Source organism: Agelaius phoeniceus, chromosome 5 (genome assembly GCF_051311805.1).
Source record: "Agelaius phoeniceus isolate bAgePho1 chromosome 5, bAgePho1.hap1, whole genome shotgun sequence".
Classification (NCBI taxonomy): domain Eukaryota; kingdom Metazoa; phylum Chordata; class Aves; order Passeriformes; family Icteridae; genus Agelaius; species Agelaius phoeniceus.
In genome coordinates this window covers 20,894,700-20,909,374 of record NC_135269.1, presented here as the reverse complement: position 1 = coordinate 20,909,374, position 14,675 = coordinate 20,894,700, and the positions used below count along the sequence as shown (strand labels likewise).

The 14,675-nt window shown below is 45.5% G+C and overlaps 1 protein-coding gene across 4 annotated transcripts in view; it reads right to left on the bottom strand.

Moving 5' to 3' along the window:
- Positions 1-14,675, bottom strand: part of ABTB3 (ankyrin repeat and BTB domain containing 3) — a 175,146-nt gene that overhangs the window by 23,205 nt on the left and 137,266 nt on the right. For 3 of the 4 annotated variants that reach the window (XM_077178496.1, XM_077178498.1, XM_077178497.1), the window contains 5 exons: positions 14,024-14,117; positions 13,771-13,906; positions 13,189-13,212; positions 11,919-12,139; positions 10,318-10,496 (listed from right to left, as the gene is read on the bottom strand). In XM_077178496.1, coding sequence (XP_077034611.1) covers positions 10,318-10,496; positions 11,919-12,139; positions 13,189-13,212; positions 13,771-13,906; positions 14,024-14,117 — 654 coding nt within the window. The remainder of the gene's footprint in view (positions 1-10,317; positions 10,497-11,918; positions 12,140-13,188; positions 13,213-13,770; positions 13,907-14,023; positions 14,118-14,675) is intronic. The other variant, XM_054631867.2, reaches the window with a different exon arrangement.

The window sequence follows — 14,675 nt, the reverse complement described above, 5'->3', positions numbered from 1 at the left end:
TTGGCTTCTATTACTACGTCAGATGTAGCACTGAAAGAAACTCTAAGATAAGAGAAACTCTCATACTGAGAGACACCATTTAGCAGGCACAGGGCCCAGCCCTCAGAGAGGGGCTCACTGCTGTGGCTCCGAGACAAGGAGGGCGTCTCACCCCAGGAGCATCTCACTGTTCTGCATCCTCCTGTCGGAGCTCTGCAAAGCGCCTCACAACGGGAGTGAATCACAGGCTAAAGAGAAAAGGAAGATTTAAGGCCAGATTTCAAGAAGGAAGTGACTCAGCTGCTGGGAGGGTTGGGAGGGGAAGCTTTAGACAGGGCAGAAAGAGCAATTTCTTCTCTGCTTGGAAGTGCTGTGCCAAAGCGCCAGGGCCGACTGAGACAGGCAGGGAGGAGTGCGTCCGGAGGGATGCTGATTACCAGCAGGGCAGCTCCCAGCTGGATCTGGCAGATGCTAGAAGTCAGAAAATACAACAGAAGATGGGGACAATTCCATGGTTAGAGTGGAGGGAAGCTTCTGGAGAGGAGAAACAATGCTCACCTTTACCTGCAATGAATAAAAGCAAAGTGCACTGAAGAGGAGAGCTCCTGGCAGCCCCCTCCCCAATCTGCTGAGGTACACAGGTTCTGTCTGTGTCACTGAGGTTTTCATGGGTTCCATGAACCACTCCCAGCCACAGCTGTGCCCATGCAATAGCTTCTTAAAAACACACACATGCATCAATAAAGACAATGAATCTCCTCCTTCCAGGGTGTCTGTGGGAATGTGCTAATGGAAAATCTGGGCTTTGCAGTGCCTCATTAGGAGCTGGAGGCCCAACTCACCAGACCAAACCACAGCACCACGGACCAGGACATCCAGCTGCACTGAGACCAGGGAAGGACAGGCCAAACTCAGCCACCCAAGTGGGAGAAGGGGAAGTCCAACTAGTGAGTCCAACCAACATAAAGAACCAGTCATGCCTGCAGACAATCCCATGGGAGCCTGCCTACATGGGCAAGGGGCTGCCAGCTCTGTGGTGTGCAGATACAAGCCCATTACAAAACCACTTTGCCCACAAGCCCATGAAACAAATGGTGTAAACTAAGCTCTAATTAGCTGAAAACATGATACATCCACATGAGAGATGCTTAAAAACCCCAAGACATGGAACAGAGATGGGACAAAGAGAAAAGAGACCTTAGGATGGACACATCAGAGGGCCGTCAGACAAGACAGTGGCTTCAGACTTCCCATGCAGAACACTGACCTCATTTGGCAGAGAGGAAGCTGGAGACCTTTGGTTTCTACTGGTAACATTAAATACTTACATCTCATACCATCCAAAGGCCAAAAAATGTGCTCAGCAAGAGCTGAAGCATGTGCTTATTTAGAGTCATTGCTAACAAACAGCAGCAAGGGAGGGGATTGGTAAATTATTACAGCACACCAAGTTTTCTCCCCACACCCCCAGCACGTAACCAAGCTCACAGGACTGTGGCACAGAATCTGCTCCCCACAGTGCCTCTGCTGACTTTTACCAATAAACCAGGCAGAAATAGGAGAGGGAAAAGGAATACTTCATCTGTAGCTGGATGGCTGGGCAAAAATTGGCTTTTTTGAGCCAAATCCTGCTCTTGGAGGACTTTGGCTGCCTGTGAAGTGTCTCTGAACAACTGAGAAGTCCATGACCTGGGGCACAAGCATTCCTCTGGAACGGGACATGTTCAGCCTATTCAACCTTCACCTTCACACAGTGCCCACCACTCAGGTACCCACACTGAGATGCTCAGAAGCTCCCATTTAAGCACCAAGATGAACAATTCTTCCCCGTTTATCCTTTCATCCTATCAACCTAACTGTGAAAGCCCAGCTGTAAGAGCTCACTGCAGCAGTTGTGGGCAGCAAGATTAACACTGGAGGAGCAAACCAAACTTTGTTTTCTTGCTACAGTTTGATGTTGGAACACATTGTGTTCCAACAGGATGTGTGAGGCTGGCACCTGGAGAGAGGCCAGCCTCCCTTTAGACACGGGCGTTCCTTTGCACTCCAAGGGAGCCGACGCACATCTTCTCCTGTGGGAGGGGGAAGAATGCTTGGCACAAGACATAATAAAAATATTTATCTAGCCATGGGGTAGTTTACAGATAGGGAAGAGGGAACAGGGAACAACAGCGAGTCTTCTGAGGGAGATGGTGCTTCCAGCAGAGAACTGGTTGGTGAGCAAGCAACTTTGCTTTGTAGATACAAGCAGTCCCCTGACTTAAAAGCATTCTTCAGCAGAGATCTAAAGGAATTCCCCAGTCCTGCTGAATGCACTTGAACTGTGAGGGGAATTTATAAATTCTTTTGAAGCAAAGCTGGAGGCTTTCAAGTTGTTGGACCAGAGATGCCTTGTTGATTGATCTGAGAAGAGGTGAAGACCTGGGTGGGAAGGGCAGGAATGTTTTTTCCTGAATGTCCATCTGACAAGGGTCTGTGGCAGGATTCAGGGAAGTCTCCTCCAGGCTTCAGCACATACCTGGGAGAGCTTCCTCCATTCCAGGTTACATGGATCAATGCAGCATAGCCATTCTGGGATGTGTTCCTACAAGGTACTGGACACAACTGGGAAATATATAGCCAATATTCTCCAGTGCCTGTGCAACACGTGTCTATGCCCCAAATTCTGCAGGGTGAAATGTGTGTTGCAGACTGCTCAAATCCCACTGCTTAGTTCTTACTAGCCTACAGACACCCTACCACCTCCACGTGGCTGCCCTGAAGGGTAACTTCTTGTTAACAAGTCAGGCTTATTTCCTTTACCTCTGAAATCCCAAGCAATGTTTTGGGGTTTTCTTCTCCTGATGCTACATTCACCAGCACAGCTCCATTAATGCTGTTTTAACCTAAGTCTGCCAGGCCCTCAAATTCCTCTACCACATAGCCCAAAAACCAAAAGCTCACCACATGAAGGCAGAAAAAGTAACACTTATTCTTCTGGGCTTGGTGTCTGCCTGTTAATACTCAACTCCCCAGCAAGCTGAGAAACCACACTGCTCAGAGAACGGGGGCACTGGCAAAGGTATCTTCTCTCTCTGGTCCTGAGGATGCTTGGGGGACCCATTTCTCTGCTAAATGCAGAGTGGCAGAAGTGCTGTTTCCAGTCAGCCATCTAACATGCAGTCCGCAGCAGCTGTAGTCTCAGGATACCCTGAGCCCATTGATGACTTATCCATGACATGCTGGGATACCCTTGAATGAGTCCTCTATTCATGCTCCCCATTCCCAGAAAAAGATGATAAAGAATGAAGTAACAGAGAGGACTTTTTGCTGTCCCTCATTCCTGAACACTCAAACTCTGAGACCTTCTTTTCCATCTCAAAACTGTCTCCACCCTTGCACACGTGATCCCACTACCATCCTCTTGCATAATTCACGCTCAGCAAATACCTCAAAACTAAATAAATGCCATTTCAGATGGTCACTCCTAGATGGTTAAGCAGCATACACAGAATTAGTATTAGTCAAACAGCTGGAAAGGGAGGGAAGTCCCAGAGATTGGAGCTACAGTTAGAAGCAGTAAACTGCACATCAAAATGGGTTTTGTTAGTGCTGGGCTCAAGCCCCTCCACTGCAAGCACAAACGGAAAAGAATTAATCACAGGTAAGGCAGAAATGGACTCTTCCGTTGCTTCTGGGAAAGCTGCCAAGCCCCCTTTTCAAAAGGCTCTTTATATCCCAGTTGTGCATTGTATGTAAAAAGCTCAGATCCACGGGCACAGTCTAATCCCTGGGTGAGAGCCCAGAAAAGGGCAGGTGTTACATCCACGGCATTTATTTATTGTAAATGAAGAAGGCTCCTGCCTCTGGCAGGGGAACATTTTAGAAGGTAGCAGAGGGTAGGAACAAAATCAAACCTGTGTTAGTAAGTACCAAGCTGAATGTGTGTTATGAAACCACAGGATGGGGTTAACAGTGTGTTATTAACATGCCACTCAGTACCTGGCGCTCGCATCTCACACGCAGAATGCAGGATGTACATGTGTGGATAACCTGGCTCCGGCTTGCTCGGAACTGTTCAGACACAGAAGTGCTACAAGTGACAATGGGCAATGCTACAGATCACTGCAGTTGCTTGAGAACAGTGAAACCTGACTAACAAATCACAGTAAGTCCCAGCCAAAAGATGGATCAGGGTGTGCTGGCTGGGCATTGGATGACACACAGAAGGGCATTAGCCACTCCATGGAATCCATAAGCGGACCCTTTAGCATCCCGGGATGTCTTCAGGGTTATTTTTAGTGCAGGTTTTGGTGTGCCTGTCTCCTCTGTGGAAATTCCACGTTTTTCTTCAGCTGAAGTATTTCAGTCGTCAGCCAAAATAGTCCATTTTCAGGTGCTAATTTTTTCAAGAAAGGTAAAATATTTTGTGGGAAATAAATATCTTTTATTGTAGTGAAACCTTTCATTACAATAAAAGCTCAGTTTTCTGTGGAAAAGCAGTTCAACAAGACAGAGCGGAGTCTTTTCTGATGGTGTCCAGGTAAGAGAAACACAGACACCACTCTCCCAGGGGAAGACTTTCCTTGGGACACAATTGTAACAGAGTGCCAGTCCCAGTGCTATGTAGGGTTCACCTCTCTTGTCTACCCTTAGCCCTTCCTGCAGAGCAGGGCACTCTGGCTTCATGCAACAAATACAGCTTCACTCAAACTCATCTGAAACATTCATTTCAGCCCACCATGAAGCAATGGGAAAAAGTTGAATTTTCTAGCTCCTTTGTCTTCCAGTGCCACTTTCTAGGTCATATGCGTACCCTGGGGAAATAACTGATTTTTGCTGACCACCATGCCTGGACTTAGTAGAACACGAACATGAGCTAAGCCTGATGACATTCTCCAACATTTATTTTATAAGAATCAAATCCAGAAAAACAAAGAAATCAATCCCAGCAACAGAGAAACTGAATGCTCATCTCAAGCTTCAGCCTCTGGAAGTTTTCTTGGAACACAGCAGCCAGATGCTTCATTCTTTCCTGCTGCATTCTGTTTGATGGAGACATGAAAATACTTTTTCAGTAGTTACTGCATCTGTGACAGAGGCTGTATCTGAAAAGACATATTTTAAAAAACATCCCAAAACTTTCCTTTTAAGAGATTTTGGTTTCCAAATGGAGAAGCTACTGCTAAAGAGTACCTTAGCTTTAAACCATATAGGCTAGATTTCTCAAGATACCCACATGCCTGAATCCTTTTGGAATTTTAAAACTGGTTATTGTTCTGAATTGCTATTTGTTCTCAATAACTGTCAACACCAGACTGATGGCTGTTATTCAAGCAGCTCAACCTTCCAAAAGAGTCTGTGCACTCCTGCACATTTCTTCAGCTGCCTGTAGGTGCATTTTTAAAGGTTCAAAAGCTGCAGGAATTTTAAATCCTGAGAAAACATCTTTATGAAGTAGTTTCCTGCATCTTTAAACAAGCCTGGCTGCCCAACACCTCACTAATGGGCTAAATATTAAAATAAAATAAATAAAATAAACATGTTGTCATGGACAGATATGGATGGGAAGGATGGAGAGAGACCTTTAGAATGCAATGAAGATATGGCGGTGAAGGATTGCTCCTATGACTTCTCAAGCTGATTTAGTCTTAGACAATACACTAGCAGGAACACTTATAATCTTAAGCCAAGCTTTCCTGGTGTGAAGCACCTCTAGGAGCTTCAGACAATGCTTCAGCACATGTGCTCAATGCACATGTAGACTCACACATGCCCTTCAGCAATGCATGGCCACACAGGATCTAAAGAAATGGCAAAGAGCTCCTTTCCTTACTGGTCTTATGAGGGAAAGCTGTAAGAGAGATTATTTGGAATTAAAAGATTGTGTATTTTCTCAAAAAAATAGGCCAAAGACAAGCTGATATAAATTTCTGTGGGCAGAAAAAGCAGTAGATGAAACTGGCTCCTGACCTCATCCAACTGGCAAAGGTGCTGGCTAATCTACACGGATGCAGCTGGGTTATTTAATGACAATTCAGTGCAAACCTAAACTCAACCTCCTCCAAAGGCCAGACGTGTTTAACTTCCGAGGTTGTGGGCTTGAGTCTGTTTTTTCAGGTTGTGGAAATATCAAGATCAAATTGAACAGCTCCAGGATTTTCATAGACAGAGGATACAGAAGCATCTCTGCACATTCAGTCTATTATCCTTAGGAGAATCTCTGCAAAAACAGAAGAGCTGACCTGCGAGCCTCACCTCAGGTACAAGCCCATAGACCTGGATGCAGCCCCCACATAGCTCTTTTAAAAGCTTCTATTTGGTGGGGGGCACTCCTCAGGTAAATATGGTACTCTGACATGGGGCAGGTGGGCAATCCAGCTCAGAGTCAAGCTCAGGCAATGCAAACATCAACCTCAGCTGGAGGGAAGGGAAAGCTTCCAGTAGGGAGTTTGGGGGAGTTTTCCCAGGCCATGAAGAGCACAACACAGATACCAACAAGCAGGAATTCAGTTGTATCTTCCTATCATTCTTCCATAGCAAGATCTCCAGCATCATTTTAATTTTGAGGGACTCAACTCTGCTCTACACAGCAGCTAAAGTTTAGCTCAGGGCTACTCACTCCCAGAAGTGACTCTCTGGCTTCTGCCTCACACAGCCCTGTCAAAACCACTTCTAGTTGGTGTGCTTGTCTTCCAAAGAGACTGAATCCATCCCTAAATGGCAGTGCCTTTCCTACCTATGCAGTGTCCCAAAAACATCGTGTGTCAGCAACATTTTTTTGGTTGTTTGGAGTTTTCCAGTTTGGGTTTTGCTTGCTTTTAAGAGAGGTGCCTCAAACTGAGCTCTCAATGTCTTTACCACAGATGTTGCTTTTTCCAGAGTGCCTTGACCCTGATCTTTAATCTGGTAATGACCCAAACTCACTGCAGGACAGCAGGAGCTGCAGAGGGAGCAACTGCAGATGGATTCTCTGTCTGTCCTCACAACTCTGCCTCAGCAGCATGGAAACACTGCTACTTCCCCACTCCCCATGCAATTCTCAATGGTGCAGCTGATAGAAGACATTTAAAGAGATGAAAGGAAATGAAAGAGCTCCATCCCACTGGAAGCCACCAGGAGCTGGGTATCAAACCTCCAGCTGTGCTTTTGGAAGACTTCCTCCAGGGCTTCAGTGCAGCAGTGAACAACCATGTGCAACCACTGTTCTCCCCCACTGACTTCACAGCTTGAAGAAAGGCGATAAACCTAGGGACTTGAGCTCAGCCAGTTTTGCCTGACTCACCAATTTTTGTTGCTGTTCTGTGTCACTGCATCAGGACTTCTGCAATTTTTAAAATTTGTTTCTACTGTCAGCATCCCAGCACATAGATGGGAATGGAGTTCCACCCTGCCACCCTACAGGTCACCAACACCAGTGCTAGCAGAGCTCCCACATAAACCCTCACACCTGTATCCTCTAGAAACAGGCATTTTATAAACCATCTGTAAGAAAAAAGGGATTCCGCGTATCTGACACTGCTCTTGTAGGTATTGGTTACATTTTCTTTAGTATTTTCAGATGTATAGCATTTGGCCTTTTTTTTGCATGGCCTGGGAACCTGCAAGAACATTTCGTACGACAGTGCAAAGCAGAAGGTGGGGGCAGAAAGTTTGCTTCCTACCCTGAGACCTGTCCTTATGTTTCCATGTGATTTTTGGGGAGCTTCTCTGGCCAAATTACTCAACACTATGAATTGCTGTCTCGCTTATCCAGGTTATCACAGCCTCTGAGACTGGGACTGTCACTCCATGAGACACTGAAAATCCGCCTGTTTAATTACCTCAGTTTCCCTGTTGGTGAAGGGAGGATAAGATCTTCTTTCATGTCTCAACTCATTAATATTAGTAAATTGTTCTGAGATTATGGGATAGCTGGAACTATTTATAGGAACACAAAATGCCATTTCTAGGTGCAAGTTGCCATGCAATTAAAATATACCGAGCATCACAATATGTAGCAAATGGGACATCTTGTTTTACATCAGCAAAGAACTGCTAAGTGGCTCTCTGCTTCCTAGTTGCTTATTTTATACTTTTTGCCCTGAAAAACTCATTAAGGAAATGTACTGGGCCAGACTGTGATGTTTAGCAAGAGTCATAATCTCTCTCGCAGTTTCCAACCCACAGGGAAAAGCATGTCCATGTGGACAAATCAAGCTCCTCTCTCCACAGCTCTACAAAATGCAGAGCTTTACAGTTTGCTGTCAAGAGAGAGGGATGTGAACCACAGTTATGGCCCTTCTGCACCTCTTAAAGGAGATTTCTTTTCTGTGGGTATACACAAAAATCTCTGTTCTCAGCCCTTCCAGAGAAGGAGAACAGAAGATCCTTTAAATCTCAGCTCTCCTCAGCTGCCTTCTATGGAGTGACCAGGGAGAACTTTTATTGGCTCATTCTCCTACAAATGAATTTATGTAGATTCCTTCCAAAGGGCTAAATAGTCTCTTTCCTCATTTCTGTCTGGGAGAGCTTTGTAAGAGGCCATTTGGACAAGACCACCACAATAATTCATAACATTTGCAGACAATTTGTAAACCCTTAGAGTGTCCCAGAATGATAAATTACTTTTTCTAAGACTATGAAACACTGTGTGAGTGTGTGTTTGTGAATATGCATGAAGACAGGCAGTTCCCCTAGGCCCAGGGGCAAGCATAAAGATCAGTACAGATTTCTTCTTCATCATGTAGGGTTTTTGTGATACTTCAGTTGTTTTGCCCCTCCAGATTTTAAGTTTCTAAGTGAACCCAAAGCAGAAGGTAGCAGTCTTATTTATCCAGGTATTTATATATCCAGGTCTCCTACAATAGACTGTGGAAGATGTAGATGTACTAAAGATATAATCCTATGCAAATGATTTATTCTAATGATGATTGCTGGCCTTTGCTTCAGCCACCCAGGAGAAAAGCAATTAAAGTCACTCCTCATCCTAAATTACAAGGCCTAAACTTATTCTCTGTTAAGTTTTCAATATGATTAGCTTCATATCAACTTTCAAACCAAACAGCACTTTGCTAGTAGTTTCTGGATGAACATACATCAACCCAAGTGAGTACAGAACAAGGAATCTACAAATCCTAGGATTTGGAACAATTTCCTAAAACCTGTCTCAAAATATTCTCCATAAATACTCATCCAATACAAACTATTGCCTTGCAAAGGCAAGGCACATGGGAGCAAAAATCAGAACAATACTGGAACAAATATGCAGGATTTGCTCAAGACTCTAGTCCAAGCCTGCTTTTGCAGCAAGATACAAGAAATAAATCCATGTAGGCCATCATTAGTTATACCAAGTCTGGAATATCTAGTATTGAGTACCTCTACCAGAACCTGTCCCCTTTTAGCAATTTAGGCTATTGCTAAAAATTATTTGCTCCTTGCTGTTACATATAGAGTTGGGTGATAAAAGCTACTTACTTTCAGTTTAACAATTAGAAGGCCATACTGACATGTATTGTGGAGTGTGAGGAAAAAGATCACCAATCAAATAATTTTGATGCTTTCCATCACTACAGTGTTATTCTGGTAACAGTAGACAGTGACTGGGCATTCCTTGGGAGTGACTGACTCTCAGGGGGACCAGTAGAGAAGAGACTATTGGTTATAACAAGTTTTAAATTCTTCACTAGGTAAGATATTTCCCTCTCCTTGTCAGCTCCACAATCATCCCTTTTGCCATTATACTTCCATACCCAATGGCACCTCCTTGGAAAGGTCTTGTTAGTCTGATTTGCTTGGCTAAAAAAACGTCAGCTGAAAGAATAATTCTGGGGAACCTGCAAGTACAAACACACACACAGAAAATTTGAAAAAATTATACTTTTCTTTGCTCGTAGAAACCAGTCTCCTCACAAGCTTTAGAAGTCCAAATCCCACATGAAGGGAAGATAAAATCATGACAAGCTAAAGAAATCCAAAATAAACATGAATATTAGCTTTGTTGTATAGTTCTGTAAAGCAGGCTGGGTGAAATTACTTTTTGGGTTGGCTTGGTTATCAACATCTCTTGCCACACTGACATGACCCTTTTGGACTTTAATTTCACCACTATGTACCAGCTTTTGTTCTTGTCTCTCCAGCTTACTGTTAGCACCTGTTATTAGGCTGTTCTAGTAGGAGCAGTGATTAGCCTGTGTATTTATAACCCATGGTTCCACAGTGAAAAAACCCCAAGATACATATCAATCCAGATAATAATAATCCTGTGTAGTCTAAACAACCTTTGGGAGAGCTGTTCAAGAATAATATTGCAAGCTTTCATGTCTTACAGGATGGGAAAAAGGCTGATTTGCTTTAAAACACACAATTTCATCCTACCTTGCTGGCCTTCAGTATCTCAAACATCAGAGGCAGCCCTTGTGTGATGAGCTCCTCAGTGTACTCCTCTTCCTGAATGGACTTGAACTCCTTGAGCAAGCACTGGATGAGGGGCCGTCGGTGCTGCTGGAAGGACGTGCGCAGAGACTCCAGCCACGTGTGCAGCGTCCAGGGAACACCTGCGCACAGAGGACACAGCTCATTCCCAGCTCCAGGGAACGACGTGCCCTTCTGCTTTTTTACCTTTACTGATATAAAGATTTCAAGCGAAAGCTGCCAAATCATTCAAGAAATCAAATTTCTATTTATCCCTACTTGAGAAGGCTGATGGTTATCAGTACATCCCAGAGCTAATGCACAGAGGCTTTCCTCCAAATGCTAAGAGAGAATACTGTGGTCTCTCTGCTCATCTAGCCTTCAACTTCTCTGCTGAGACTACCAATTTGTGGTAATTGCTGTGGTGTTCTGCGTTGCAAAAGCCTTTTGGAAACTAGATTTACACTAGCTCATTTGTTTGAATGTGGCCCTGGAGAGCCATTAAAAGGTGAAAAAAACTGATTTTGGTCCCTACCTACTTGGATTCAAATTGGTGGTCTTCAGATTAAAACTTGCTTTAAGTGATACCCCATGTCCTCTCCTGATCATTAGCATTTTCCCTAAAGAGCACTGAGTGAGTTAAGCAGATCAGCCCTTTCAAGCAGCTTGTCATGGCAGAGCCACTCTCCAGGAAGTTAAAGGGAACTGCTCCCATGCACTGAGCGAGAAAGCACATGGAGCTAATGTACCTCTGCAGGCATGAGGCTGGATGTGACCTACTTTCTGCTCTTATAGAATGGAGTGGAAGGAAATATAAGCCTAGTGTTTGGCAAGTGAAGGTTTTTCCTTCTACGTCAGAAAATGTTCAATGCCTGCAGAGCACCCCTGCCACTCTTCTCTCATTCATTTCCAGATCTTTGCCTGCACAGTCCACTGCACGCTCTGACCCACATCCCATGGCCCCAGGACTGGAGCACTGCCCCAGGCAGAGGCACACCAGGCACTTGGGTCTCTATTTCTCTGTGAACAGATGAATGGGGATGGTAAACACACAGTCCAGATCGATTTCCATCTGCGTCACACAACCACCCTACCCACAGGCAGAAGCAACTTCACAGGGGGCTGGTATTATGTTCAAGTCCCTCACTGGCAGAGCTGGCATACCAAGGAGTCAGCTCCCTGCTCCTGCCTTCAGAGTCTCAGAAAATAAAGTTGTTTTAATGGTGGACTGCTTTAAAGCAGAGTGCAAAAGAGAAGCAGCTGGAGGTGGCCCATGACAGCTGAACACTGCCCCAGAGCCTTACCTACACTCTGCCATGCAGCAGTGCAGATGGCTCCTGGTGGAAACCACTGTGTCCTGCAGAAAAAAGCCACTGGCCCCTGAACAGGGTGTGCTGTGGAGCTGGAATGGGCTGGGAACCTGTCAGATCTCCCACCACCTTCTTTTCCGAAAGACTTGAGGAAGATGTGACGGTGGCTGGTTTAAGCAACAGCCCATCAAGAGGGACATGTTTCTCAGAGTGGTCCTTCCCTGGCCGAAGCAGAGGAAGGAGCCCAGCACTGACCTATGCTCCGGATGTCAATGGTGACGTCCACGTAGCCGTGCTCGGCGCTGTGGTACATGGCCTCCTTCAGGGCCTTCAGCTTGGCCTTGCTGTTGCGGCTGGCGCAGAGAGGAGCTGCTGCTGAGTCGGGCAAGTCCGTGCCCTCAGCCAGGATCTCCTCCAGGGACAGGATATCGCTCTTCTCCTTCTCCGGCTGAGCAAGCAGCTTGCGGAAAACATTCCTGTCAATCAGAGCACAACAGAGAGGGAGAGAGGGGGCAGGAGAGGAGAGGAAAGGGAGAGCAGTCAGTGGCCAGGCTTTGACTGCACTGGGCTTACTTGCTGTGTGGCAAGTTAGGACACCTACCCAAGAAATTACTCCAGCTAATGGCAGAACCAGCTGAGAGCAGACCCAAGGCAAGCACAGCTCCTGCTAGCCCACCTGCACTGCCTGGGACACGTCTGCAAGTCACTGCTGTCGTGACACGAACCACACAGATGTTGCATGAGGGGCAGCATCTTGTGGGAACAAAGACTCGTGAGCTAAACGTGACTCAAGACTTCTTTAGCAACCAGGGAAGGCCAAGGTGCCTCTGGACAAGCTCTTGGGACTCCCACCATGGCAGCCACCTGAGAAGGGAGCTGCCTGGAGCTACTGAAAGCACCACCACTCGATTCACACTCAAAGCAGTCTGGGAAAGCTAGAGCAGCTAGACATTCAACAAGGCCAGTCAGGGCAGGTTCAAGCACAGCTGGGACTACTCTACAAAGCCACTGATCCAGCTGGGCCATCAAATAACAAAACCCAAACTCAGAGACTTTGTGCCCTCAGGTTCACACCAGAATAACTCATCAACCTCAGTAGTTTCCCTTGGTTTTGCAGCTGTGAGAAGAGAAACCAGGCTGGCTCCCAGCCCACCCTCCTTTATGCCAGTGTCCCCCCTGCTCCCACTTACACTGCACCATGGTGTGTCACAAACTAATTTAGGGCAGAGATGGAAGGAAGGAGATGTGTGTGATGTTATACAGGTAGGAACACAGGAGTTAGAGTCTGTGACGTGGACAGCCAGCAACCAATCCACAGAGAGCCCCAGGCTCTCCTCAGGCCTGTGGCTTCCATTCACACTGACTGAATGTGAGTCTTCAACACCCAAAGTGTCCCGTCTGTGCCAGGGATCCCTTGCAGGCTCCAGATGGACAGAGCTGTTGAACCCACCCTGACGTGCCATGAGCGTGTTGTTAGACTGGCAGCTCATCTCTAAGCAAACACACGGTAGGTACTGTCTCTAACCTGTATCTATGTTCCTCTGGATGGCTACAATCAGAAAAGTAGGAGTGTGAAGATCATGATACTAATTCATTACACTGCAGTCAACTCCTGAGCGTTGCAAGGTCATGCATGCCAGGTGCTCATCTCAGTAGTTCTTTTTTTTTTATATTTGCAGCATACAAACAACATTAAGACACACAGGACTTTACAGTAAACATAGATGCAGAAAATCTATTCAACAAAATTAAGGCTGCAGCAGTACAGACACAATTCACTCAAACCTGAGAAAAATATCAAGAAATTCAGAAGGAATGTTTTTGACATTCCTCTCTGCTGTCACATCAGCTGCCATTTAACAACCACTGCATTGAACATACCACAAGAAGTCCCCTTCCTTTTTTTTTTTTTTTTTACATCAGAAATCAAAACGGAGCTTGTACCACCAACTGGTTTAATTCACATGCTAGCAGAAAGCCTTACATCTCTGCTCAGCTGGTGGCATGTTCAATTGTTCATGCAGAAATTTCACCCATCTGCTCAAATTGGATGCCCAGGCAAAAAAGTAGCACTTAAAGGATGCCACTAGACTTGTTCCCACTCTACCTGTGTCCATGTGCAGCAGCCTGACTGAAAGAGTTCATGTCACCTTGTGGAGTCATGGAAATGCCATTCCTGTACATTGTTCCTATCATGGGGTCAGCTCCTCGCTCCAACAGCAAACTGACCAGTTCAAAATTTCCTGCAAGGCAAGAGATGCAATTTTACTCCTTTTGAAATCCAGTATTTGCTCACCTAAACCACAGATCCCAGCTGAGGAATTGTTACAATGGGAGGAGGAAGAAAGGAAAGTCCTTACCAGCCGCTGCTGCCAGCTGTAAAGGAGTTTCAGAATAATTTTCCTCTCCATGTTCTAAGGAACCTTCTACCTTTGCTCCAGCATCCAGCAATAGCTAGAAAGAAAATTCACCATTTAGAGCATCTGGGGGTATCACACTCTGAAGAGTTCATGAACAGTGACAAATGAGAATCTAATGCTTCTTGTTATCTGCAAACCCAATACAATGGAGACACGTGACATGCAAATTCTACCCATTGTTTCACAGAGGCAAATTCATTCCTTTTTTCGCTCATTTTACGCTGCCAAACATCAGAAGCTCCAGCGTCCAACTTCAGAGCCAAAAAAGTGTAACCCAGCATTTTTGATGGGAAATGGGATAAGGTCAGTGTTAGGAAGTAATGCACTGGAGATGGAAGAAAGTTAGCCCGACAAGCATCCTTCCTTCATGGTCTTCTAGAAGCCCAGCACCATTCAAAAATGGATCAGATTTCAATTGTCTCCATCTTTTATATGAAGACATGGCCAAAAGAAAGGCAATTCTTAAGAACCAATTACAGCAATGAGTCCAAAAGCTGTGGTCTCCATCGGGGACACTTCCACGTAAGTAGCAGCAGTGCTGAAAACAAAAGTGGCCAAGGAGAGCAGGATGGAGCCTGTGCTCCAGCCCCCT